General features: G+C 32.4%; 2 protein-coding genes across 2 annotated transcripts in view; one reads left to right on the forward strand and one right to left on the reverse strand.

Annotated features, from left to right (window-relative positions):
* The window catches only part of LOC139483951 (uncharacterized), a 201,899-nt gene that overhangs the window by 32,107 nt on the left and 142,627 nt on the right, over positions 1 to 27,165 (forward strand). The window lies entirely within an intron of this gene.
* Positions 11,728 to 27,165, reverse strand: part of LOC139484850 (ankyrin-3-like) — a 36,327-nt gene continuing 20,889 nt past the window's right edge. Inside the window, exons 6-9 of the mRNA XM_071268847.1 lie at positions 22,476 to 22,562; positions 18,789 to 18,836; positions 16,908 to 16,985; positions 11,728 to 15,311 (exon numbers count right to left, since the gene is read on the reverse strand). Of these exons, the coding sequence (XP_071124948.1) occupies positions 12,040 to 15,311; positions 16,908 to 16,985; positions 18,789 to 18,836; positions 22,476 to 22,562 (3,485 nt within the window). The 3' untranslated portion in view covers positions 11,728 to 12,039. The remainder of the gene's footprint in view (positions 15,312 to 16,907; positions 16,986 to 18,788; positions 18,837 to 22,475; positions 22,563 to 27,165) is intronic.

The raw sequence follows: 27,165 nt of genomic DNA on the forward strand, positions 1-27,165 counted from the left end.
GCAAAAAAGGTTTATGAGTCATGACGGTTTACCCTTGTGCAAGACCTTAGTTTTGATCACATTATTTATACATAATACAGACAGGGCATGAATGATTTGTTGTGATCATGGTACATGAATAATATCCATAGATCTAAATCAACTGGTCCCCAATTACAAGACTGTGAAATTGCTTTCCTTAACCGAAACAGCTCGTTTCCAACTTATGACCTGAACCCTGCTAGCTCCAAGTCTTCTTTGCTCTCTTGCCTAATTAAAATTGGTTGTCAAATAAATATCTGATATAAAATGCATCATCATTGATATTTTGTTGATGAATTTTTATATACCTGCGAGATACCATTTATTTTTATATTTATACTTTATATTAAGTAGTGCAGATTTAGTTTCTGAAATTAGTGAAATGAATCTCTCTTTTATAAAGATGCGTGAAAATAAATCAAATTTAGGTATACTTGTGGTCAGAGTGATAAAAAGAGAAAAATGTAAAAATTCCTTCGTGATATATACACATACTAAAAATATGCACTGAATATAAAATGACTTGCGGGACTATACCTTCTCAGTGTAATTATAAAATAAATCAATGTTGAAATGTTTTCTAATCGTGGTGAGATATATAGATAAGAAACCAATTAACTAAATCAATCTTATTCTTATTCGTGGTATGGTCTCTCATAGTAAAAAGCAATCCGGATCAATATAGTATCCGCCATTTAGAATCGTTTTCTTATTATGCTCGAAATGTTACTACTCAAATCAATGCTAAAGCTAAAAATGTCATGTACTGAATTAGTTACATTAAAATTAAAGAATAAAAGATGTACCTTTTTTATTGATGTATTTAGATAAGGCATACTGCCACTTCTCTGACTGACATACATAAAAATGATCCTGCTGATGAATGAAATAGTCCTAGATAACAAATTTCAGTTTCTGTTTCCGATGCGTAGCTATTTGACCTCACAGGTGGCTAAAGCCGTTTTCTTTACCCCAATTATATCACCTCTTTTAACGCCTTTACTTCTCAGGCATCATAAACCTTACAATAAATGTCAATATGAACAAATATAATTAAAATAATATACAACTATACAAATCCTTGATTTTATACACTAAATAAATATCAAAATGTGTGCAATGAAATTTGCATTTATAACCGAAAAAACAATCGGTTATAAAGACATTACTTCAAAATATGAATGAATATTATTTGAAATAAATATTAAATATAAATATCAGAGACATATTGTATTATATGTCGCTGTATACATGTATGTGCAACGCAATTTGGCTGACTGAAAAATAATCGGTTATAAAGACATTACTGTAGCTGCCGTATCAAATTTTATCAACTAGTTTCTTTTAACGGATGCTCAACTTTGAAATATAATTTACGATTTACTGCTGTCCTAAACACGCTAAAGAACAATAAATGATACCATAAATTAATTATTGCATTTGATGGTGTTAATGTCTCACAAGAAACCCCATTATTAAATAATAGTTAAACATACCTGATAATGGAACATTACCATTTTAATCTGCATTACGAAATGTAAATTGAATAGAAATACCTGGAACCTAGTTTTCATATTTTAATACCTCGATAAAAAGATACAAAAATATCAATATAACTGGAATTAGAAATTATGCGAATCAAAAATTTATTATACAATCATAAAAATAAATTAAAATAAATTCGCTCGTATTATAATAACTTTAGACAAAGATTTGTATACTATATATAAATCCTTGCTTTAGTAAATTGTCCAATAATTTATGAATTATCAAATTGAATGTGACCGATTTGAAATTAATTAATCAATAATCAGTTGAAATTGAAAAATTATTAAGATAAGTATTTACAATAATTATGCGTAAAATAAACTCAACAATCTGACCTTAGATATATATAGTTACTTCCTAGCAGACCGTGCATTCAAAATATTGTGAGGAGTGCTTTAGCTGGTAAAATTGATATGCCGTGTAATCGAATTAAGACATGCGCGTTACATTGACCTGTGCATGAACTGTAGCAAGTCTTGTCTTCCTCTGATAACGTGATTTAACGGTCAAGCCCTTTAAATCGAATTAAAACCAAGCACTATATTTGATGATTAACAAGCAATATCAAAGTTAGTAAGGATGTTGATTCGTCCTCTAGTATTGTTATTAATGGTAATTAATTTCAGATTTGAGCGTTGTATATTCCAGGCTCAAGTAATGCAGCTGCAGATTGTCTGTCTCGTTTTCGGGTGATCCGATCCCGTACATTGGGACCGGAAGCATTTATCATACCACACATAACTTTCATATGGTCATTTCGAAACTGGAATAGACTTTCAAATACACAATTCGGTAGTAGATAGTACGAAAAGTTTACACGGGCTTTACATTTGTTAAACAGTTTCGGGAAAGATTTTGGTCTTGCCATTGTATGGCTTATGTCCTTGCAGGACGTTGTGCTTTTACTGCATATATTTTAAATTAGGATTTGCTAATTGAACAATACGTACACATCGATCAGCTTGATCTGGCTTAAGCATTTACAATAAGCTAAATGTTTATGAAGACTTTACTAAAAATTTACAGTAAGCGTTGGTTTGGAGCGTTCAGGGTTGCTTCAGATGGACAGTAGGTTGACTTTTTAAGAGAGATATTGCATCGTAATTTGTCAATATTATCAGGTATATGAAGTTCTGCATACGAAAGCTATGATATTCCAGGCTGTTTTTTCCTGGGCTTGTGGTCTTTTTATGTATGGTTGGGGAGTTGACAGTTCAAAATATGAGCAATACATGGTCTACAAATCATGCTTTAAACAAGACTGATTTCAAAATTTACTAAAAATATGTAGAAACTCATTTGGTTTCATCTAAGACCGATCAGTTTGGTAGAGGGTTAACTATAGAATAGAGTATCTTAATATTAAAGTGCAACCTGAATTATAACAAACAATTACATTCATATATACAAGTAATACAACCAGCCAAATAAACTTATGATGCACTGTACATTGTGTATCATTATTGAAAGTTGAATAAATAAATATAGTTCAAATTTACACGCAAATTATAGCAAGGCACGTTATCAGTTGATCACAGATTGTCTGAAGGTAAAACAGTTCAAAATAATATACAACTATACCCATTCTTCCTGAGCAATTAGACAAATGTGTTTGTCCAGTGGCTTTTTTTGCTTTGCTATTTGCCAGAAAGACTTGTAGTAGGTGGACCACTATTTTGTCTTTTGATGGTTAGCTAGTTTGACTAAATACCAATTTTCTACAATACTCAAATTATGATCTCTACATGTTTTAGATGTTAAACATTCTCGTTGTTCGTCGAACTCATTCAACATAGGTATGGACCTATAATGGTTACTTCTATAAATTGTGACTTGGATGGATTTTTGTCTCATTGGCACTCATACCACATCTTCATATATCTATATATGGAGAGAACTTGCGTTGTGATGAATTATCCAATAAAATATTCAGGTCGTTTGAAAGCGGGTGCATATTTGCGTTACATATACGAATTCCCAGTTAATTGTGAGTATGTTGCCGATTTTCCTATAAGGGTTTGGATTGTTAGGTCGTCAATTATCAAGAATTATTAAGAATGTGATTTTGGAAGCAAGACAACGACCGGGAGGAGGTAATTTGGCTTTGAAAGGTCGGAAGTGAAAATTTGATGGTAGGTTTGTTTTTACCGATGGCTAACTATCTCTAAGGTGAAGAATATTCTAATATATATACAGCTATATTACAGTGCACATTGGGAAATGATATATTTAAAATATCAAACTAGGTTACTTTCATCATTAGCTAGTTCAATTTATATCAAGGTTATATATTGATTTGCCTGTTACAACTTGATTTGGTCTCGAGTTTTATTGTCAAGACTGCAATGACGGTCTTCAAACATTACATTATATATATATATATATAGTTAGACCGTTGGTTTTCCCGTTTGAATGGTTTTGCACTTGTAATTTTGGGGCAATTTATAGCTTGTTGTTCGGTGTGGGCCAGGGCTCCGTGTTTGGGGCCTACATTTACCTATAATGGTTTACGTTTTTTTTTAAATATGTTAGGATGGATAGTTGTCACATTGGCACTCACACCACATCTTCCTATATCTATTTGACAGTTTTTAGTTACTATATATGTTCTTAGTGAACAGTTAAACGAAATATCGACATTATTGGGCTGTTTTATAAATAATACAAATAGTTGCTTGTTACTTTACAATTTATATCATATAATGGCATATTCATTTATCAGAAATTATTTTAATCAAATTTTGCTTGAAATGGCACAGCAATGCGCAGCTCCCCCCAATTTTATTGGCGGTTGACGGTTCTGTGAAAATTTTAACTATAGGCTAAAATTGTCTCAGCACCGCCAATTTGGCAGATTTCGCTGCGCTTAGATAACATATTTGCAGTTTACAGACTTATTGTAATCGTATGATAGCATTAGCCTCTGATCTCCAGGGTTAATAGCTTATCTTGAACTTCCCCTTTTCATATATGGTCTGCCACCTCAAACATATTCGGCGATCATCATATAACATTTTCAAAGACACATATGCATTTTTATCAGTTAATTTTAGTTCATATATCTACATGTATCACAAATTGCATTTCATATAATAGTACATATATCATATCACAAATTGCATTTCATATAACAGTACATATATCATATCTGTTAATAAATGCTGTGGCCATTTCCTGCCAATACCAATCTTGTTATTTTTTATGAGCATCTAAGATAATAGGATTTAAAATCTAAAATTTAAATCGGTTATCGGTAGTGCTCATACCACTGTCCGTCGTTATACTACATCGTCAAGTAATAGTATTTGGTTTCTAGTTGGATTATCGATCTTTGCAAGTGATTGATTTACCCATAATCCTCCTTTTTGACGTCGACATTTAGGAAAAGCAGACGCATTTTTTAGCCATAGATTTATCTTCTAAAACCCGCCCACCCTCCCTTAAATTTATTAGTAGAATGCAATTCCTACGGAAGATACTGCTGTTTGGTTTTGTTTGTTTATTTCAGAATTGTATTGTCTAGGCTACATCAATTAAATCATCACTCTATGTGGAAAGATGTACAAAAGTTTTAATGACGAGACGGTCTTTCAAGAAAAAAGATTAATCCTGGACGAGGAGTGGACGTGCATGCATATAGAAATTGAATGGATAACTTGGAAAGAAATTTATTTGTTTGTTGTTTTTTTTTCTGATTTTTATTAAACTTTGCGTTGGTAGCGATAACTTCTGATATCCAGGGTTAGTCGCTTGATTTATGGCAGATTTTGCTGCGCTTAGATAACATATTTGCAGTTTACAGACTTATTGTAATCGTATGATAGCATTAGCCTCTGATTTCCAGGGTTAATAGCTTATCTTGAACTTCCCCTTTTCATATATGGTCTGCCACCTCAAACATATTCGGCGATCATCATATAACATTTTCAAAGACACATATGCATTTTTATCAGTTAATTTTAGTTCATATATCTACATGTATCACAAATTGCATTTCATATAATAGTACATATATCATATCACAAATTGCATTTCATATAACAGTACATATATCATATCTGTTAATAAATGCTGTGGCCATTTCCTGCCAATACCAATCTTGTTATTTTTTATGAGCATCTAAGATAATAGGTTGCGTTCGTCAAAAACGTCACAACAGACACGAGCATAGCGAACAAGTTGTGAAATACAAAAACCGTAAAATGGTGCCAAAGGAAGATCATCATCTAAAAATGGAAATTTAACAATAGCTGAATAGGGAAGGAAAAATCGTCTCTTTTGTCGTAATTTTAGTGTGGAGTTTCCCGTTTGTACAGTACGTGTCTTTACTTTTTGCAAGTAGAGGTAATATTTTAAAAGAGAGACAAAAGATACCAAAGGAACAATCCAACTCAAAGATGAAAACAAAGCGACTCATTCACAGCAAAAAAAAAAGAAAACCGACGAGAAGACAAACAGCAGGCCACATAACATAGAAAACTAAACACTTAGCAACACATAACCCTACAAAAACCTGGGATGAAGTCCGGTGTTCCGTAAGGGAAGAATATCCTGCAATGTGTGCACCGGTGGATTTTAAAATACTCAAGTCATTGAGCAATAACATTCATTATTAGACTGCTGACGACTAAGGTATCTTTCTGAAGTTGGTTTATAAGAGCATCGATCAAGATTACATTTCTCTGTTTTATTGGATATTTTCTGTTTTGTGTGTCCGTACTTTTCGTTTGTCTAGAAATGTTTGTACTAGTATAAAAAAAATATGTAGTACAATTGCCAACGAGACAGCTCTTCACAGAACACCAAATGACATAGAAATGATTAACCCTTTCACCTTCCCATCGATACTTTGATACCGATAGGTTTTGGGGCAACTACATGTAGCTTGCGTAAAGTATTACATTTTTGACATTTTTTACGTACAGAAGTGGTCGAGGGCTCGAATCAATCCCCTAAATCACAGCTGTGTGATGCATGGTGAACTTATCCCGAGTACGGTTTGGTATCAAATCGCCCCCTAACGGACAACATTTTCTTCTGTGAAAACTGTTCTTTTTTAAAAACATTTCCAAAGAGTATGATAAAATACACTGTTGATTTTGGGGGCAATATAATTTGTTTTTTTTTAACTACGCCGTGTATTTTTGAGGGAAAATATTCATAGTATGATTAAAACTTATACTCAAGTTAAATAAGTGCACCAACGCAATCATTAACTTGAAATGTACTCTCAATGTGTAGTCAGTTCTTACCAAACTAATTAAAAAGAGGCAAAAAAGACAAAAATCATGATTTATGACGCGAAGTTATAATTGATGTAACAGAACATTGTTTCTGAAGTCCCTGGTTGTGGAAATGCCGAAAACACTTTTGTTGAAATATAGAAACCAGTAAAAGTTTATAAAATCATGACAGACTAAAGTATGATATCATCCTATATTTGCTCAAAATGATGGGATTTACAACAAATATTTGTTATATCGAGACTTAATTTCTAAACGAAAACGGGCTGATTTTTTGTTTACTCTCACTTCGTTTATGGAAGAGTTAACTACTAAAATTTCGATACTTTAAACTGGTACTCCAGTGGTTCAGCGGAAAGTTGAACTAGCCCACAGCAGGAAGATCGCATGTTCAAACCTCAAAGCTGGAGGTGAAAACATAATTTCCTATATTAAATGTTACTTAACTCAACTCAACAGCTTGAAGATTGCATGTTAGAACCTCAAAGCCGGAGGTGAAAAAATACTTTCCTATATTAAATGTCACTTAACTCAATGTTCGAACCTCAAAGCCGGAGGTGTAAAAGAAATTTTCTATATATAAATGTAACTTAACTTAACTTAACTTTCAAAAAGAGAGTCATGAATACATTGGCTAGAGGTATAGTGAGAGGGTTGAGATCTCATAAACATGTTTAACCCCGCCGCAATTTTGCGTCTGTCCCAAGACAGGAGCCTCTGGCCTTTGTTAATCTTGCATGATTTATAATTTTAGTTTCTTATGTATAATTTGGAGTTAGTATGATGTCCATTATCACTGTACTAGTATGCATATTTCAAGGGGCCAGCTGAAAGACACCTACGGGTGCGGGGATTCTCGCTACATTGAAGACCCATTGGTTGACTTCGGCTGTTGTCTGCTCTATGGTCGGGTGGTTGTCGCTTTGACAAATTCACCATTTCCTTTCTCAATTTTATTTTATACATACACAATTTCAAAAAGAGAGTCATGGATACATACAAAACTCAAATTAAAAACTACGTTTGCAAGTTTTTAAAGAATGTGTGCCCTCAAACAAAAACATCATAGGCCCAAATCACCAAAGTTATTATTGGTAATTCATTGAATTCTTTACTTTTAAATTCACAATTATATGTGCTGCTTGAATAAACATAATTTAGCCTGAAGTTCATGTCGAGGAATAGACTTGGACGAAAAACATGCAACGGTTGCGGGCATCAACTTTTGAAAGGCAAATAGCACGTATTTCCTCCAACTATACCATAATGGCAATATTTCTGTTTCTATTTGACTTAGCTAGGCCTTTGCTTTGACACCAAAACTATATCCTATTAGCCCATAAAGAGTCTCCACACGACTTTTTTCGCAAGAATTTTGTATTTTTTCATTTTTTCCCCGCAGGTCATGTGACTTTTGGACAGATAACACGTGACTTCAAAAGAGAAAATTTCTGATATATTAATTTTTGTGAAATAGTTGATCAATTATCTTTCAAATGGACCCAAAACGACCTTTGTGTGAGCTTCAGTGCGAATGCTATATGCGATTGAATTTTGATAGTGTCTTTTTTGGCTGAACGTGAAAGGGTTAATATCAACTATAGGTCAGTTACATTACTGTTTTCATTCCAGCTATTTTACGTAATTTCACACAAATAAAAGACAAAAGACAAATTATTTTTTTTATTTGGAGCGAATTTCGTTCTTACAAACAGTTCAGCGTGTACATGTTTTGATTATTTGTTTCTTACATACTTTTGCAAAGTTTGCATAAACCTATTTCCCCGCGTAATAAGTTCAAATAACAACAAACTGTGCAAGTGTTTTTGACAGTTAAAACAGGGTCAGCAAATTCCGATTATTTGTGTTTCTACTAAAAATAAAAAAAATAAAGATAACGTTAAACAAACTATAACAATTGGCACTCAACGTTTATATTTTACTAAACTTTGGTTGGAAAGAAATGCACTCGTAATCCCTTGATAGATATATGTCAAGCTGTTAATAGTTTCAGAAAAGGTATCGCTCCAGCGGATTGAAATTCAACTTTGGGTAAAAAAAAATGTAAAATGTCTAAGCAAATACATGGAGGTTGTTGCCATACAGAAAAAAGAAAATAAGTATCTTTAACCATTCAACTACTTGATATCAAATCTATGAAAAATACTGATTACATACTTATGCACATATATTACACAAACAGTATGCTTTATTTGTAAGAAAGCAAGTAAAAGAGGATGGTAAATTTTATGTATATTGCTATCTAACATAAGTACTAATCTAGTGACAAATCTCATTTTGTGGTGTCAATTAAAAAAAAAGCAATACAACTATCATTTCATATCAGTGTCCACTACGAGGAAGTTGTCATAAGCATTGAGTTCCTCTTTGTTAAGTTGGTGCAAGCTTCTCATACTGCCCACATGTGGTCGGCGTGTGAGCCACTGCCTCACCTAGATTTCTAGGCGCCCGTTGCTGTCTACACCTTCTTGTTCGTCTTCATTTTACTCACTACGCTCCGTTACAGCTATTAATTTGTCTCTGAGCTCTTACCACCTTGCCCACAAATCCAATTGCTTTATTTCTATGTAGATATTTTAAATGTATGTTTTTAATCGGACCTTCTACTGAATATAACCAAATATACGGAAATGTGTCCATAGGACACTGATAATACCCCAGCTATCATATATAACATTATAAAGGGTAATAACTCAAGAACGGTAACACAAATTCGCTTTTGAACTGTGTTTTATGGTTATACAGCATTATGTATACGGCGTTTCATAAAATTTGATTTAGGAAAACTAAAATTAGCGAATGGAAACTAATAGTGTTGGGACGTACGCACATATACGTACGAACGGACAAGGAAAATACGTAATGGTGACTCTAAAGCGGCGGAGAATAAAAGTTTCGGACGTTTTTATACTAAAATTGTGCATACCCGATTATCCCTACGACTCATATACGATCATGTCGATCTAGTCTGGTCAAGATCAGACTGTGATCGTGAAAAAGTTGATTTGGTCTAGCTAGTCGAGTAAAGATCGTGAATGGATCGGATTTATCGATTTGTTATCGGGGTGGAGTCCTGATGGGGTCGTGAATTGTCGAGTAAAGGTCGTGTACAGTCGGATGGCGGTCGGATAGAAGTCGTAAACAGGCCCGATCAAGATTTTGGTTGAGCTTGGTCGTGGAAATTTAGACAATCGAGTTCATCGAGTGGATCTGATCGGCAGTGTGAACCTAGCTTAAAGTTAATTTTACATTTTGTACACGCGATCTATAGATATATGAAAGTATATGTCTCTTCGACCAGCCAACAATCCATCAAGAATTGAAAAGATACCGAGATCAAAGATTAGTCTCCACTAAAATTATTTAGATAGTATAATTATTATTATATAATTTCAATGTATGTATATATGGAAAGCTAAATTAATGTTTGATTGGTTGAGAATATTCAACATGTCATTGAACAAAACATCATATTCCCCACTGAAGATCGTGATTTCAACGTGCAACATTACACGCGGTAGATGTAAATGAATTTTAATTTTTTTTTGTCTTTGAATTCTGTTATTTGATGCTTGTTTACTTAGCTTTAATACTTATCTCTCTAGTTTTTATATAAACCAAATTTATAAGTGTTTGGTATGACTATACATTTGCACTTCTATTATTGTACTATGAACAAAAAAATTATTAAATTCGTAAAAATTACAAGATAGTAACAGTTACTTTGACGCAATACACCTTGAGGCTAACTGTTTTGATATGAAACTAATATTAGTTGTTTTATCAGTAATGACATAAAATTGGTCTCGTTTATCACCCTTCCTTTGGAACTCTATTTGCCACCGTGAAATGAAATTGTTTGTACATTTCGGTTAGTGTTTTCAGGACAGTTGTTTCTCATACTTAAATCGCTTTGTTACGGTAATATATTTGTTATCCTTTCGAATAAAAAGAAACGTTGTGATAAGCAATAATTGTCCAACGTTGATTTTTAAATTCAAGTGAAATTCGATATGTTGATAAGCACATATAGAAATGTACATTTTAGTTTGCAAATGATTTTCAGGATTAACACATAAAAATAGAGTTAATATAATGTAACAATGGCCATTGTCTTGAATTGGTACATGCATATGACCGTTCAAGAACATAATTGTGGTTTGAACCTGGTTCTGTGGCTAGCCAAACCTCCCATTTTTAAGGCAATGTAAAAGATAACATTTAAATGATATCATTACATGACAGGACTAACCAGTGACGTTCAGATAAAAAAAAGTTCGAAAGCCAATACAAGTACAAAGCCGAAGAGCATTTAAAACCAACGGTTCCAAAAAGATGTGCCTAATACGTAGGTTGCATAATTTCACAAAATATTATTTGTAATGATGGGTTTAATTGTTTGAGTGATACCTTCATAGTATTGTTTTTCGTTATAGCTTTTTATTCTCCAAGTAAAAACTATACTTTTTAGAAAGTCTGATAATAAAAATACTTATTGCAAATGCTAGAATTTTAAATTAAAAAAGATAAAGACCATAGAATGATGTAAATAAACTTCTCACAGATACCAGGCTAACCATGCTTATCCAGCAACCCCCCCCCCCCCCCCCCCCCCCCGTTATGTCTACATATTACTTACTCGAACCAGGAACTGCAAAAGGTCAATTTAAAAACGAATTGGAGGAGCATTTGTGGTCCCAGATTCTGACAGCTAAGGTAATATATTCACTTTCTAAAAGATCTGTGATATTTCGAAAAATCCATTGTTTTGCAAACTTGATTTAATCAAACGATGTTAATTTGGCATTATAGAATAACTCAAGTGCAGCGTGAAATATTAGTCATAAACTTCGATTACAAGGGTGACAATTACAAGTGAATAACTGAAAGTCAATGATGGTGATTTAATAATTTAAATGTTAGGCTAAGATAAACAAAAGCTTTATTATGAATATGCCAATGAAAAAAAACATCTTTTACAAGTAACCAGAATTGTATGTCATCTTATCGATATTTTAACTTATTGCCAATATTGTAACACCACGTATTTATCCTGCACCTAAATACAAATGCAGAAAGTTACTCCAAACGTACAAAAAATAGTCCTCTTTTTTTTGTTACCAACCAAGTAGTCAATTATCTAATTTGTACGATTTAAAAAAAACACATGTAGAAAATAAACATTAAACGCTGATATTACAATTGATTATGATTTCTTAAAAAAATTGTCTAAAATAGACTTTTTCTCTAACTGCATCATACCATCATTTTCTGCCGGGTTCACATTGGCATCTGCTTTCAACAACAACAGGACGATGTCTTCTCTCCCGCCTTTACATGTACTTTGAACAATTACAAACTCATCTGCAACTCCTTGATCACTCAAATTTGAAACTGCATTTAAAGTTGCTTCACTTCCCCTATTATAAGCAATAACAAGTGGTGTAACCCCATTCTTATTACGCGTATTTACATAGGCACCCGCAGCTAACAAAAATGTAACAATATCTTGGTCTCCACTTTCACAGGCTATGTGAAGTGCTGTTGTCCCTTCATTATCACCCATATTCACATTTGCAAATGAATATAACAGCAACTTAACGATTGCTTTATTACCGTTTTCGCAAGCCAAGTGAAGGGGTGTGATTCCATTCCTATCTCCCGTATTGACACTAACACCAGAATCTATTAACAAAGTAACAATTTGTTCTCTTCCGCCTTTACAAGCCTCATGTAGCGGAGTTATCCCATCTTTATCGCCTTCATTCATGTTAACACACGCATTTAACAATTTCCGAACGGCTGCTTCATTTCCATCTTTACAAGCCATGCAAAGCGGTGACATCTCATTAGAATCATTTTGAGTCACACTTTCATTTGTTTTAAACACCAACGAAACAATTTCCTTTCGTCCTGTCTTTTGAATCATTTCCTGTGGTGTCGACCCATCCCTATAAGTCATATTCAAATCAACACCTGCATTTAACAACAATTTAAGAATGTGTTCTCTATCGCCTTTACAAGCCATGTGAAGTGGTGTCATTCCATCGTTTGTATCCTGATTTATATTAGCACCCGCGTTTAATAACATTTTAACGGTTCCTTCATGTCCTCCTTTGCAGGTTATATAGAGTGGCGTTTCACCATTCTGATTTGCCATGTTTACAGACGCACCGTGTCTCATAAGTACAGTTGCAACAATATGATAACCCTCAAGACAAGCTAGAAGCAAAGGAGTGTGATGATTTTTATTACGTTCATTTATCAACGCCCCGTATCTAATAAGTAGCAAAACAATATCCATATCGTTATTCGTACATGCTATATGCAATGGTGTCATCATATCTTTATTTTTACAGTTGACATGCGCTTTGTTATCCAATAACAACTCAACAATCTTTATGTGATTGTATTCGCAAGCTGCTAAAATAGGCGTTTTTCCAATTTTATCTGGTTTATTTACTTTTGCTCCCTTTTCCAACAAAAGCTTTGCCACTTCAAAATAGCCATTACTGCATGCTATATACAACGGAGTACAGTCGTTGAGATCCATGATATGAACTAATGCATGGTGTTGAATCAACAATCTGGCAATTTCCAAGGATCCGTGTTGACAAGCACAGTGAAGTGGAAATCTAACCTCATCTGTGTGCTTGTTAGTGTTTGCATTTACCTCCAAAAGGCTTTTTACAATCTTAATATTCTTTTCATTTACAGCCAAATACAATGCCGTTCTACCTTTATTATCAGATATATCTACAGTTGGTTTGTATTTCAACAACAAATCGACAATTTCTACATGTTCAAGCTTACACGCTAAATGAAGAGGTGTATTGCCATGCGTATCCCTTTCATTTAGATTTGCGTTACTTCCTAAAATAAGTTTAACTATTTGTAAATAATTCTTTTCGCAAGCAACATGTAGTGCAGATTTTAAATCGGTTTTTTTCTGACGAATAGTTGCATGTCGTGACAAGAGAAGATCTACAATATCAATTGAGTTTGAAGAACATGCAATATCGAGTGCTGTTTTGTCATCATTGTCACACAATTTAATGTTTGTGCTTTTGTCCAATAACAACTTTGCAACAGTTATATGTTCTTTAATGCATGCTTTATGCAAAGCTGTTTGACCTAAATTATCTTGTTCATTGACAAATGCTTTAAAGAAAGGAACATATGGGGGCCTTTTCCTTAGGAAAAAAATAACATAATCCTCATACCCTTCTTCAGACACAACATGAAGAACTGTAGTTCCATCAGAGCCCTTTTTCAAATCGTCTTTTTTTAAATGTTTTTCCATGAATTGAATATGTAATTTTCTGTCCTCAGGTAACACATGATTATTACCTTTAAATATATAATGTAACCCTGACTTCAAGTCCAATAACATTCTTTCGAAGTAAGGACCCTGTGAAGATTCCGGTATCAATATTGTAAGCTTTTGGTTGTATTTATTTATTGTTTCTAACTGCATTCTTTCAGTTATAAATGACGTTGTTCCATATTGAAGAATGCTGTTTATTATATTTGGACCAATTAAAAATGCCAAAACATTAAACAAGTTCACATGTACGCACTCAAAAGAAGATTCGTTTTCTGATATATATGAATCAGTCAAAGCAGTTAAACACAAACGCACTAATTGTTTTTTTGGCTTGCTACCGTAACCTATCTCTTTCGATAACATCTTTAGCATTTTATCACTTGTGTGGTTATCTTGGTCAAAACTGTCCTTTTTGACGCTGTTATCACAAACAATTAAAACAGCCAATGCCAAGTAAAATTGATTTATTGGATCTTTAAATTTATCAATTTCAGCCTTAATGTATTCAACAGGTTTCGTGAAATATTCAACAACATTTGGTTGCTCGTTATTCGTGTTATTAGAAAATATTGCACAAAGCGCGGGAAAGAAACTGTAGAACAAAACGATATTCTCTTTCAAGTGATGAAAAGTATCTTCCCTTAAATAACATATTCCTATATTTTCTATCTCCTTTGATGTCAATGTTAATTCTTTTGAGATAAGATTTAGGGAACAAGCTTTAACATTTATGTCTTTTAAATTTACTAATCGGTAAATGTGTAATCGCGACGTCATTAGAAGTCTTAAACTTCTATTTCTTGTCAGGAGATGTTGAACAGATTTACCCTGACGCTCCCACCAAATAGTATCGTATTCACTAACGGAATACTTTCCAAAAACATCATCTATTAGAAAAAGCTGTTTTCTGTCCTTCGATGCATACCTTAATATATTGTCGGGATCAGATATGATCATGACTTCGAATCCTTGTGATTTTTCAAGTTTCATTGCAGTATGAAATACCAAAGAAGATTTTCCGCATCCATGTGGTCCACAAATTATTAAACACTGTTCTTCTTTTATTTTGTCTACTATCGCTTTGCAAGCTGTTGTTTCAACAAAATGATTCAACTGCTCTTTCCATTGGTTTTTCTCATGTTGCTGCAAATCTGAAATATAACATTTATCTGTAGATACAGTGAAATAAAATTTAATCATTGATATATATATAAACAAAAGGAAGTCTATAAACTCTGATTAAACCATGCAAGCTTTTAAATTTTACAACCAGCGGAACGAAAAAAAGTGAATACCTATATATCTTTCAATAAAGAGCAAAACACATACCTTTAGTAAACTTGAACTGGTCCAGAAAAAAGTTATGTAAAACAATTCAAACGGAAAAACCAACGGTTTGATTGATGTAGAAAACAGTAAAAAAAAATACAAATATGATGAATGGAAACAAGCGACGACTGCTTACCTACAAATTTCTGAGATAAGACAAACACATTAAGACAAGAGTAAAATCACAAAAAAGTCTTCAAGAAAGTTTAAAAAAAGTCTATAATCAAATAGCAATATCAAAAACTCAACTACATCAAACGAATTTCATATTCCTGACTTGGCACAAGCATTTTCTGATGTCAAAATAAAGTGGCGTCAAATATGCATGAAGACGCCAAAAGTCTTCGAGTATAGGCCTATAGCAATGTTGTCACGGAATATACAAGAACAATCTATACAATAAACCGAGTCTGCAACAATAGTGTGCGCAAAAGAAAATGACAAAAAAGAGTAAATATAATTGTTTAGTTGCAAGACCTTCCATATGGGGGTTAGTGACGTTTTTGAATAACTATTTACACCACTGGTTCGAGGCTACTGCTGGTGGACGTTTCGTTCCCGAGGGTATCAACAGCCCAGTAGTCAGCACTCGGTGTTGACACGAATATTAATTATACGGTCATTTTTATACATGTTCTGTTATAAAACTTTGAATTTTTCGAAAAAACAAAGGATTTTCATATCCCAAGAATAGAACACCTTAGCCGTATTTAGCACAACTTTTTGGAAATTTTGGTCCTCTATTGTCTTCCTTTTTGTTCTTGTTAAGCTTTAAAACTATTTTGATCTGATCGTCACTTATGAGTCTTATTTAGACGAAACGCGCGTCTGGCGTATTAAATTATAATCCTGTTACCTTTGATTACTATTTGTTATTCTGCAAATTTGCTGAAACTTTGGTGATTTTACAATATACTTAAATTATCATTATTATCCATAATAGTATGTGCAAAATTGCACCAAACAAACCGAATAAACATAGTCTTCAAAGAGCAAATGTTCCTTGATTGGTTAACAGACTATTCGTTCATATTGACTTATTTAAAAATAGTTTTATTCTATTGCATTTGTTTTTTGAGATAATTTTAGGAATATTGAGATATATGTAAAGGTAATTACTTTTTTTGCTAAGCAATTATATAACAAAACGTGCTAAAAAAGAACGTGCTGAAACTCTTATGATCTTGAATGCCAGTTAAGCTTTTAAGTATTATGTTTTTGCCTTTTACGCTTGACATATAAAATCCATTGATTCACAATCTACCAGCGTATTGTCGATGATTGTATTTAAAAGAACAGTTCATGTAAATATTTTAATTTGTTCAGATTTCACGAAAAACAAGAAATTATCACAAACGAGACGAACTTTAACATTAAAAATGCGTTTAAAATTACTTTAAAATACAATAAAGCATTACCTTTGATATTTTGTGGTATAACCTGTTCGTTCAATATAGACCTCAATTGTACATTTTCTCTTAAAACATTTTTATTGGCTGAAATAAAAAAAGAAAAAAGTAATAAATCATTATCCTATTATCCAGAAAGCATTAACATTAGTATTGAGTTTACAAATGTCTAGTGATTTTTCATTTCTTTAACTCATTTGAATGTTACATGTCTTTATTGATTGTCTTATTATGTATGTTTTTACTTAGGAAAAACTCACTATATCAGGATAACATTTGTAAGCATGGCAGATAAGTCATCTCACATGTTATTTTTGAATCAAACAACAAACAACCCGTATCAAGAATGTGCTGAATGAAGCAATCAGTCTTTTTCATAATAAATAAGCATGTTTTAACATAATGTTTATGTATTGTCTTTTCTGTTTTATTAAAGTTATCACACCTATAGTTTTTTTTCATATATTGAGTCCCCTAATTTGATATATTTTACTTTACCAGCTAATATCGGATTAGGGATGAATCCTGCTGGCAATAATGAAATTTAAAAAATTTAATGGAACACCTGTCATATAAATTTTCTTGAATGTACATCAAATTGATTTTTTTTTAAATTATCATTAGACAATTTAACAAAATTATTTGAGGCCGTATTAATTTTTCTCTTGCAAAGCTGTACGTCGTTTAAAACTCAAGAATCAAAAAGGAGGTACTCTGTAGTCTACTTTATATTTATGTTTCTGTGATTTGTAGTGAACACAATAAGTCGTTTAACTTGCAAATAAAATTAAATCGAATTGTAAATCTTTGAAATGAGTCAGATTAAGGGAACTTTGTCATTCATAAACCGAAGGATTAGAAAATAGAAAACATTGAAATGTCGCGTTGTGAAATCTTAACATTTGACAAGTATACACTCGAAACAAATTCAAGTCTATGGGCCTTAATGTAACACATAACGCTACAGGAAAATAACTCTGTAAAATTTTGTTGTATTGTTGAGGGAATATTAAGCTTTCCAAATGATAAAAAAATCAGTTTGTGTCAAACTTCTATATAACCAACGATTTTTTTCTGATGAAATTGGTTGGTTAAAATTTAGATTTTTTTTTAATTTTTGTCAAAAGGGTCCAACTTAATAATTTGTAAAAAAATTATGAAAAAAAACGAGCCAAACTAATTTAAGACAAAGTGTTTAGTGCCACCTTGAATTTACATATTTAGAGATCTCAATAATCTCTTTCGAAGTGCAACGAGTGTGTAAATTGCAAACAACTTGATACTGACTATTGAATGCGTACCTTAACGTTGCTCCCCCTTACCCGACCTAGAGAAAAAGCTTAAAAAGATTGTAACCATCTTGATTCAGTAGACACAAATCATGCCTTTGGGACCTGCCTTTGCAAAAAATGTTAAACTGATAATTCATAAACCTTTATATAAACAAAAGAAACAAAATCTTAATCAAACAGCAGGCAAGGTTGTTTAATATTTCATAATAAGGCAGAGCAGGCAATGTTGGGTAATATCTCATAATAAGGAGAGCAGGCAATGTTGGGTAATATCTCATAAGGCAGAGCAGGCAATGTTAGGTAATATCTCATTATAAGGCAGAGCAGGCAATGTTGGGTAATATCTCATAATAAGGCAGAGCAGGCAATGTTGGGTAATATCTCATAATAAGGCAGAGCAGGCAATGTTGGGTAATATCTCATAATAAGGCAGAGCAGGCAATGTTGGGTAATATCTCATAATAAGGCATTCTAATTAATAAGATATTGATTGAAAACAAATGATCCTACTTGTGCAGTTTTTGTTTTTGGCAATTACTTTTTTGTGTATTATTTTCTTTTTTCAATTATATCAAGGAATCACAAAACACATACATACCATAGTTTAACAATTCGTCATTCTGTAAGCAAAGCACAGTTGTGTACACTGTAAGAAAATTTGATAAATGTTTACACAAACAAAAGAGATGAAAAAGAAAAGCAGGAAAACCAAATTTTATGAACGGCCAATTGTAAAAAGGTTTGCTATAAATCATGTCAGTACCGATGTACTGAATAGTGAGATAATGATACTCCAGAGGGCTGGAAATCCACAAGCAGATTTATTTAAAATAAGATTTACAAGTTTTTATGATATCAATCAAATCCTCTCGTACAAACAAAATAGGTCCGAGTTCTACAGGGATGTCCATATGTTCCGCCTTAACCATACGCAAATATCATCATTTCTATTCTGTATTAATCCAATCCATATTTATACGTCTGAACTTGCACTTGACCAGACGGGATTTTGTTTTAATTAAAACCATTGTTTTTTTTTTCTGTTTGGATATGTTTTCACTAGTCATTTGTTGTGGCTCTTTTCATCTTTTTGTCCGATGTGAGACAATGATCCGTGTTAAAGACAGTGCTTTGACCTATGATGGTTTACTTTTACACGACGTCGATTGAGAATTGTCACATTGGTACTCTTGCCACATGTTATTATATATATTCACTAATGCTCAAGTTGTACATGGCCTATAAATGTTTGTAACCCGTTATTTGTGTGTAATACAAATAAAGCTAAGAACGTCACATCCCGTTTGATTTTTTAAAATAGGCAACTAAATTAATCCCCTGAAAAGTACGTGTTTAAAGTTAATCTGTATTTTATTGCAGAAACATTTTTCGGAGTCATTTACGCAAACCTTGAAATGTATGTTGTAAGCTCATTATTCTAACTTTTGCGTTCCTAGTGACTTATATGATGTTAACTCGAAAAATAAATTTGAGAAATTGGCTTGTTTACACACACATGTACACTTGCATAAAACATACAGGTACTTCAGTGTCATGCTTTTGTATTTTTGATTTTACCTTGACAAGAAGGTTGCAACTGCGGGAAAAAAATGTATTTTGTTGAAGTTGATGTTACTGGCAAGGTTATTAGAAGTATCAGTTTAATATGATGTTTAGATAGATATGTCATAGTTAATTTATTAAATCAGGGAATTGTAAAATCTCTGGTTTAATAAGTGATTTTGTGAAAACAATTAACAGGCTCTGTGTTTTTGTAATCTTTCTGAAAATGGTAAATGATGAGTTAATTGGTACTGAAGAATCGCAAACTTATGTCATGTTTTATGACAGTTCTGCATACGATAAAGATAGTCATTGAGCCATAACCTTTGTTCCTCCTAAGAGGGTTTTGTTTTATGCTTAATCAATAATTAAAACTCTCGAAAACCTTTCATGGTCAGTTGTTAGTCTATGCGACTACAAACCAACAATGGAATGCAATAAAGAAGTCCTGCATTACTAATAAAAAACATCGCTGACTAAAACATTTGTAAAAACAAACAAAAGAATATTTGAGTCTTGCGTAATGTGCAATATTCTTAGTTTGTAACATAATGGTAGTCCAGTTCTTGGCATGTATGGTCTGCAATGTATGTCAGTTTTATAAGAGTTTGGCTTTCTGACTTTTTTTATCTGAACGTCACTGATGAGTACTATGAAGACGAAACACGTGTCTTGAATATCAAATTATAAACCTGATACATTTGATATTTTATTGATAAGTACTTGCAAACGCTTGTATTTGGCAAAAGTTAGGAATTTTTGGTCCTCGATGCTCTTCAACTTTGAAACAGATTCGAGCGTCTTTGATGAATCTTTTATAGACGAAACGCACGTCTGGCGTAGATAAAAAAATTAATCCTGTATCTATGATCAGTTTATTTCTTAAAAATGCATTTCCACTGTCTTACATCGTTTTCATTTTTTAGTTTAAAACAAAATGCAATTAATGTTTGCTGAATACAAAAGGTATAAACTATTACACAAAATGCAATTATTCTACACCGAAATAAAAAACTAAAATGTAAAAAAAATATTATGAATAAAGGAAAGCATGAGTTATGGCTATTCAAATCTTAATGATAATGATACATGTGTATAAGTGATACATTATTTGATTTTTCTCAGAAAACTTTGCAATAAAACTTCTTTTCCGTATACAAATTCGAATCTAGATATGTTATTTTCACTGTCATACGCATGAATAACTGTTGAAGAAGAAATCTCCTGTTGAGATTATTGCATGGCAGTACGAAGTTCCTCCCTTTTTAAAATGAGTTCTACTAGAACAAAATGATAACTTGATCTTTAACTCGATATGGTGTGGACTATATTACAAATATCAAGTCAATATCTTTAAGCTTGACGAAAAACAGTTTGGCAAATCGATTATTTATTTATTAAGTAAATTTAGTCCAAGGACCATAAATCTGTACAAAATCATCAGATCGGAACAAAATTCAAATTTGGTCTGAAGCTTGTCATGAAATAAACTATAAAACAGTTATCTAATCAATATATTCAAGCATGACGAAAAAAACTGATTATTTGAGTTAATTTTCAAACTCCAAGGACCAAAACTTTGCACAAACTATCAGAACGGAATAAATCATGATAACACAATATAAAATATCTTTAATCGGGTGGAAAAAATTGTATAGAAACTGATAGACAGACGGACTGCAAACTTAAAGACCCATTCGACTTCGTCGGTAGCGGACTGATAAATGATGTATGTAAAACCAAACTGTGTTTGTTCACGTTTTGAAAAAAAATTGATTTCAAGGAATGGTTTAACACAATTGTAAAGGATCATAACTTGTTTAGTGTATACGTAGAAGATTATAATTCATAGATGTGTTCACAACATAATACACAATATCAATGATTGTTAGTGATTTTTATTTCTTCTCAATGCACAATTATTTCTGATGTTAGAGTTTTTAGAAGCAATAAATTTCCATTTAGAATTAATGTGATAGTTGGATAACTGTCGATATTCATTTGAAGATTTTGATACGATATTAATAAGTAAAGCTGATGCATAACTCATGTATAGATGAAGTATCCGTATATAACCGGACGTTTAAGAAGTATAAGTGAATATGCTGATTTGGGTATAACATGTTTGGGTAATTGCAACTAATTAATCATTCTGTTGTCCTTAGCCGGAGGTGTAAAGTTCTGTTAGTATAACAGTGTCACTCGTAAATTGTATATTTAGAATAGTATGTCGATGTACCTTTCCAGATTAAGCCGAAAAGACTGTTTGAATTATATATAAAGCTTATAGATAAGATTTTGAAATTTGCTTATGTTGCTTATGTTGCAATGGATATTTCACAATGTTGCATAGTACATCTGATAATTAATCTCGGAATGTTTGATTTGTTGTATACGTTTTTCGTTATTAGGGCTTGTATTAAATATTTCTTAAAAAGGAGTTGTAAAGCCTTAAGTACAATCGTCGATTCGATTCGAGGTCGTGTACCCTATGACTCGATACGAAGTTATTTTCAAATAATTTGGAGTAAGATCAAAACCCGGTCGGTTCGGTCTCTTGTGTATATATACTTTGCCAACTAGGACGCAGTGATGTTATAGTCTCAAACAAGGAAATATTACCTTTTAATCAGAGTTAAAACAGAGAGCGAGAAAAAAAAGAATCTTTAAGCATGTTTAAACTATTCTCTTTAAACAATATACAATTAATATTGAACATTACCTATAATTAGCGCAACAATAAGTGTAACACCGATCATTATGCTGAGTATACTTCTCACATTCCTGTCAAGTGTAGCCTTTCCGTCATCTAAAAAAATAAATATACTAATGAACAGATATTTTAACAAGTAAAGATCACAATTTTTAGTTTTTTGCTTTACAGTAAACTAATATTGTACCTTCTCTTGTTTCAAAATTGATATAACTCCCAGCATTTATTTTAGTCAAATTCATAACGCTTTTAAAATCTGTATCAACCGCATTGTATAATGTTTATCAAAGGCTACCACCATAAAATGTTATATTGTTTTAGAAATTGAATTAAGTAAAAGATATAACTAGTTGTTTCAAGCATTTATAAAAAAAAAAAAAAAAAAAACTCGTTATCTTTAATTTTAAATTCCATTAAAAAAACGCGGATGATTAATTTATATTGTGTATTCGTAGTCAGTGTCTATACATTTTCTTGGATCTTTAGGTATACGAACGGGGTCTAGTGGCATTGCAACAACATATTGCAGCCGGACAGAAAATCTCATAATAGTGTTGATTTTATTATTTGGTTACATGATTCTCAGTTAAAACAGTGGCATTTTATAGCAACCGCAATGACTCCACGAAATCCACGGCTTAAAGCTTTTTTGTGTTTTTATCATGCTTAAACAAATATGTTAGATATAGTAGGTTTCTACTAGGCGTACTAAATTATAATCCTGGTACCTTTGATAACTATAATCAATTTCAGCTACTTATTCATTTAAGAATGAAACATTAGCATGTCCTTGATTACTGTGGATTCATTATTATTCGTTGGATACCAATTTTCGTGGGTTTCGTGGGTAAAGGTGAACCACGAATTCAAATGTTCAACGAATAACATATTTTCAAAAATCTTTATATACAAAGATTGACAAAACTACGCAATCAAATATCCAAGAAAATGCAAGTTTTCAGCAATCCAAAAAACTGACACTCACGAAAATACAGTACTCAGCCATAAGTATTCGTAAAACAACAATGTCGGTCACGTCACGGAAGGGTAAACAAGATTTGACCGTCGTCTCCATATCATAATCGGAATTGCAATGAATCTATATATAGATGGTCATGTGGAAAAACATGTGGTTGTCATGTGACACGTGCGTGATGACGTCAGAGGCGTCTGCACTTACGTTGTAGCTAATGTAAACAAAATGGGTCACAAGGGAAAAGAACTGACATCTGATCAGAAAAGTTGTCTCGCTGCATTAAATGATGCAGGTTACAGAAAAAGTGACATCGTCAAATTGACGGGCATTAAACAGAGTACTATTTACAGTTTTTGGAAGAGGTATGAGCACCGGGGTGATATAGAAAACATTCGGAGAACAGGCAGACCAAAATCCTTTCATGACCCGGACATGAGAAAACTTTCCCGTTGTGTTAAAAACACATCGCCGTAAATCTTTATCTGAAATTACTAATATTTTTAACTGTTGAACGTAAATTACATTCTGGTGGGTTCCACAAGCGGTCAGTAAAGAAAAACAATCGTATCCGTGAGGTCAACAAGAAAAAAACGAGTGGCATATCGCAGGGGGAATTTACATAAAACTGTTAATGCATACTGGAGTAAAGTAATCTTCAGCGATGAGTGCAAGGTAGTCATTGGGCAGGATTCTCGTGTCAGTGTCTAGAGAAAGGTCGGAGAAGAGTGGCTGACGGATTGTATTTGCCCTCCATCTCAGCGCAAGTATAGTTTAATGATCTGGGGATGCATCACTTACCATGGTGTCGGAACTATTACTGTTGTTGAAGGGAACATAAATGCCTTAAAATACATTATCATTGTGGCCAGTGATTGTTCGTCATTTTCCAGATAATACCTACGTTTGTCAAGATGATAATGTCCATCGAGCCCGATCTGTTCTAAATTTTCGTAGGAAAACGGGTCTAAAAAGCATGACCTTGCCAGCTCAGAGTCCGGACCTCAATATTATTGAGAATTGGTGGTGGGTATTAAAAAGTGAACTGCAACAACGAAACTCAGAACATAAATAATACCAAAGACCTGGAACGTGAAAAACAGTTTCATTTCAATTTGTATTTAGAGACTGAGTAAAAAAAAAGTCAAATGTTTTCCTGAACAAATTGTTGTCAGAATTGCATTTTAACTTTGAAGAACTCTGCAGTGGATTTTCATTCTAACTATATTTTGACATTTGGCCTGACAGTAGTTGCAAACCTATCATGCATTTTATTGTGTGCAGTCTCATTTCAGAAAAGGGGGTGAAATGAAGTAGTTTGAACTTTCTGGTTTTTTTTAAAAATCATTTAGAAGTTAATAAGACCTGGCATGCTTAGAACCCATACAGTCCTCTTGAGTTATCATGTCTTGTATTTAACAGTGAGTTTTATATTTTTGAAAGTATAAATAAAAACTTTAAACTCTTATTATTAAATGAAACTACCAGACCTTCATTTAATGAAAGCTTAATATTAGACATGTTCAACATAAGCCGATACCGAAACTGAAACCTAATATAGAAGTAAGGTAAATGGTAAATGTTAATAATGTTTAATTAACTCAATCCTTTTATTCCATTTTATTGTTTATAATTTATAACACTAGATTGAGTATTTATTCAATTCAAAAATTAACATGAATCTATCAAAAAAGCTAAATTCAATTCAACGAGTATTAAATACACTTAAGGGAGTTCGCTTGTCATCTATTGGATTTTTTGTCAGATTTTCGGAATCCTCTGGGTTTTATCCATTTGAATGTCTAAAATAATTTTGCCCATTGACCTCCATTTTTCTTTTTATAAATCTTTTACATGCATAGTGATTAGCCATATGTAAAAGTCTTATAAATTTAATTATTTTCTAATAGTTTCAGATAACTTTAACTTTTCAATGATAAAGGTATGAAAAGTCAAGAGATAATATTTTCCCGGCAAAATGTCATTGGATAAAAACAAGCACATTGACCTATATATCTGTTTCCTCTTTTGATTCCTTTATTAATCCCCTATCAGTATAAACTAGTGATTTGAAAAGTTAATTATTTTGAAAGTGGGAAGCGAACTCCCTTAAGTAAGTAACCTACAATTAAGATTTGGATGTAAATTTATTATTGATGATGTACAATAACTATGAATCAAGTTTCGTCTAAGGGAAAGAACTGTACATAGTTCTACAGTATGTGCAATATCGTTCCGAAAATATATATTTCAAGGGAACCTTTAATTAACAAACTAACCAAAAAAAAAAAATACAAAAATTAGTCCTGGTATCTATGATGAGGTTATTTATAAAGGCAAACATTTTTTAATTTTATTATAATTGTATGACTACTATTAAAATGTATCAGAAGAAGGGGGTCAAAAAAGCTTGATGATACTGTTGGCAAAATTACTTTCAACATTATGTTATACATTTCCATGTTTTCTCTCTCTTATTTTCCTTTTCTTTTCTTTTTCTGGAACACGTTTGAATGCCCCTCTTGATGTGTTAGGTTCTTAAATATTCATCCTCAACTTTTAAGCAAATTATTTCATAGTTTAAATTGTCAAGAAAATAAATACTGACTTTAACACATTTGTGATGGACATACTATTTACAGTAGCCTTTTATATTTTTTCAAAGTATTGCTTATTATCTATTTGTTCTTGGTGTAAGCAAAACTTTATTTCATAAAGCTACCCATGAAATTTGGTCAATTCTTCATCAAGCGTTCAGATCATTGATAACATATCCGTCAGCTGAAAAATTGGAATCTACTAAGGGTGATTGCCCAGAATTTGAAGAAGCTGTTGGATCTATTGATGGCACCTACATGTACCATATAATAAATCGTCAACCAGAAACAAGGCATAGTTGTATAGTGGACATCGTCGTATACACTATATTCATGTACACGTACGTAATAAGAGACACAGGAAAGAAAATATGATACATCAAATATGGTTTCTAGGTCATAACAATGACGCGATGACTTACAGATTGATGGGTGCGATTGGTCCCCACGATATTTTCACGTTTTCTCGTGATTGTTACTTACTTTGCGATATCATATATCCATTAGAAAATCCTATTGCAATACCATATACTGTAAGGCAGCTACGCAATTAACATTCATTTATTCACGATGAACGCAAATTTGTAGATGAAAACATTCGTGCAGAAGAGTTCATGTAGAAAATTCCATAAGACGAATATGCATTTATCAAATAATATATTCTCTTTATAGACATAGTCGGAACGTTATTGCACCTGTTGTAGAACTATGTGCAGCTATTACCCTACTAATAAACCTGCTTCATGTACATCATAAATAAATTGTATCAACATCTTAAATTGTATATATCTTGCATTGGTGTAATTAAATAATGGTTGAATTTAACTTTGCTTTTTGAAAGATTCATGTTTAATTTAGTTTAAACATATCTTATTTGCAAAAGTAGCAAAAGGGATTGGACAAAAGTTATAACAACATTAGAGACGTCCTCTCCCAATATAAATATAAACACAAAGTACATTAAATAATGACGAAAAATTATAGTAGGAATGCATGTAATACACACTACAAACGAAAATTAGAAATAAAATTTAAAAAAAAAACACAATATAATAAGGAATAATAATGAAAAAACTGAACTGGAGTGAAACGGGGTAAAGTAGAAATTTAGAATGTTAATTGACTGTTT

The sequence above is a fragment of the Mytilus edulis genome, chromosome 8 (genome assembly GCF_963676685.1).
Source record: "Mytilus edulis chromosome 8, xbMytEdul2.2, whole genome shotgun sequence".
NCBI classification, from domain to species: Eukaryota; Metazoa; Mollusca; class Bivalvia; order Mytilida; family Mytilidae; genus Mytilus; species Mytilus edulis.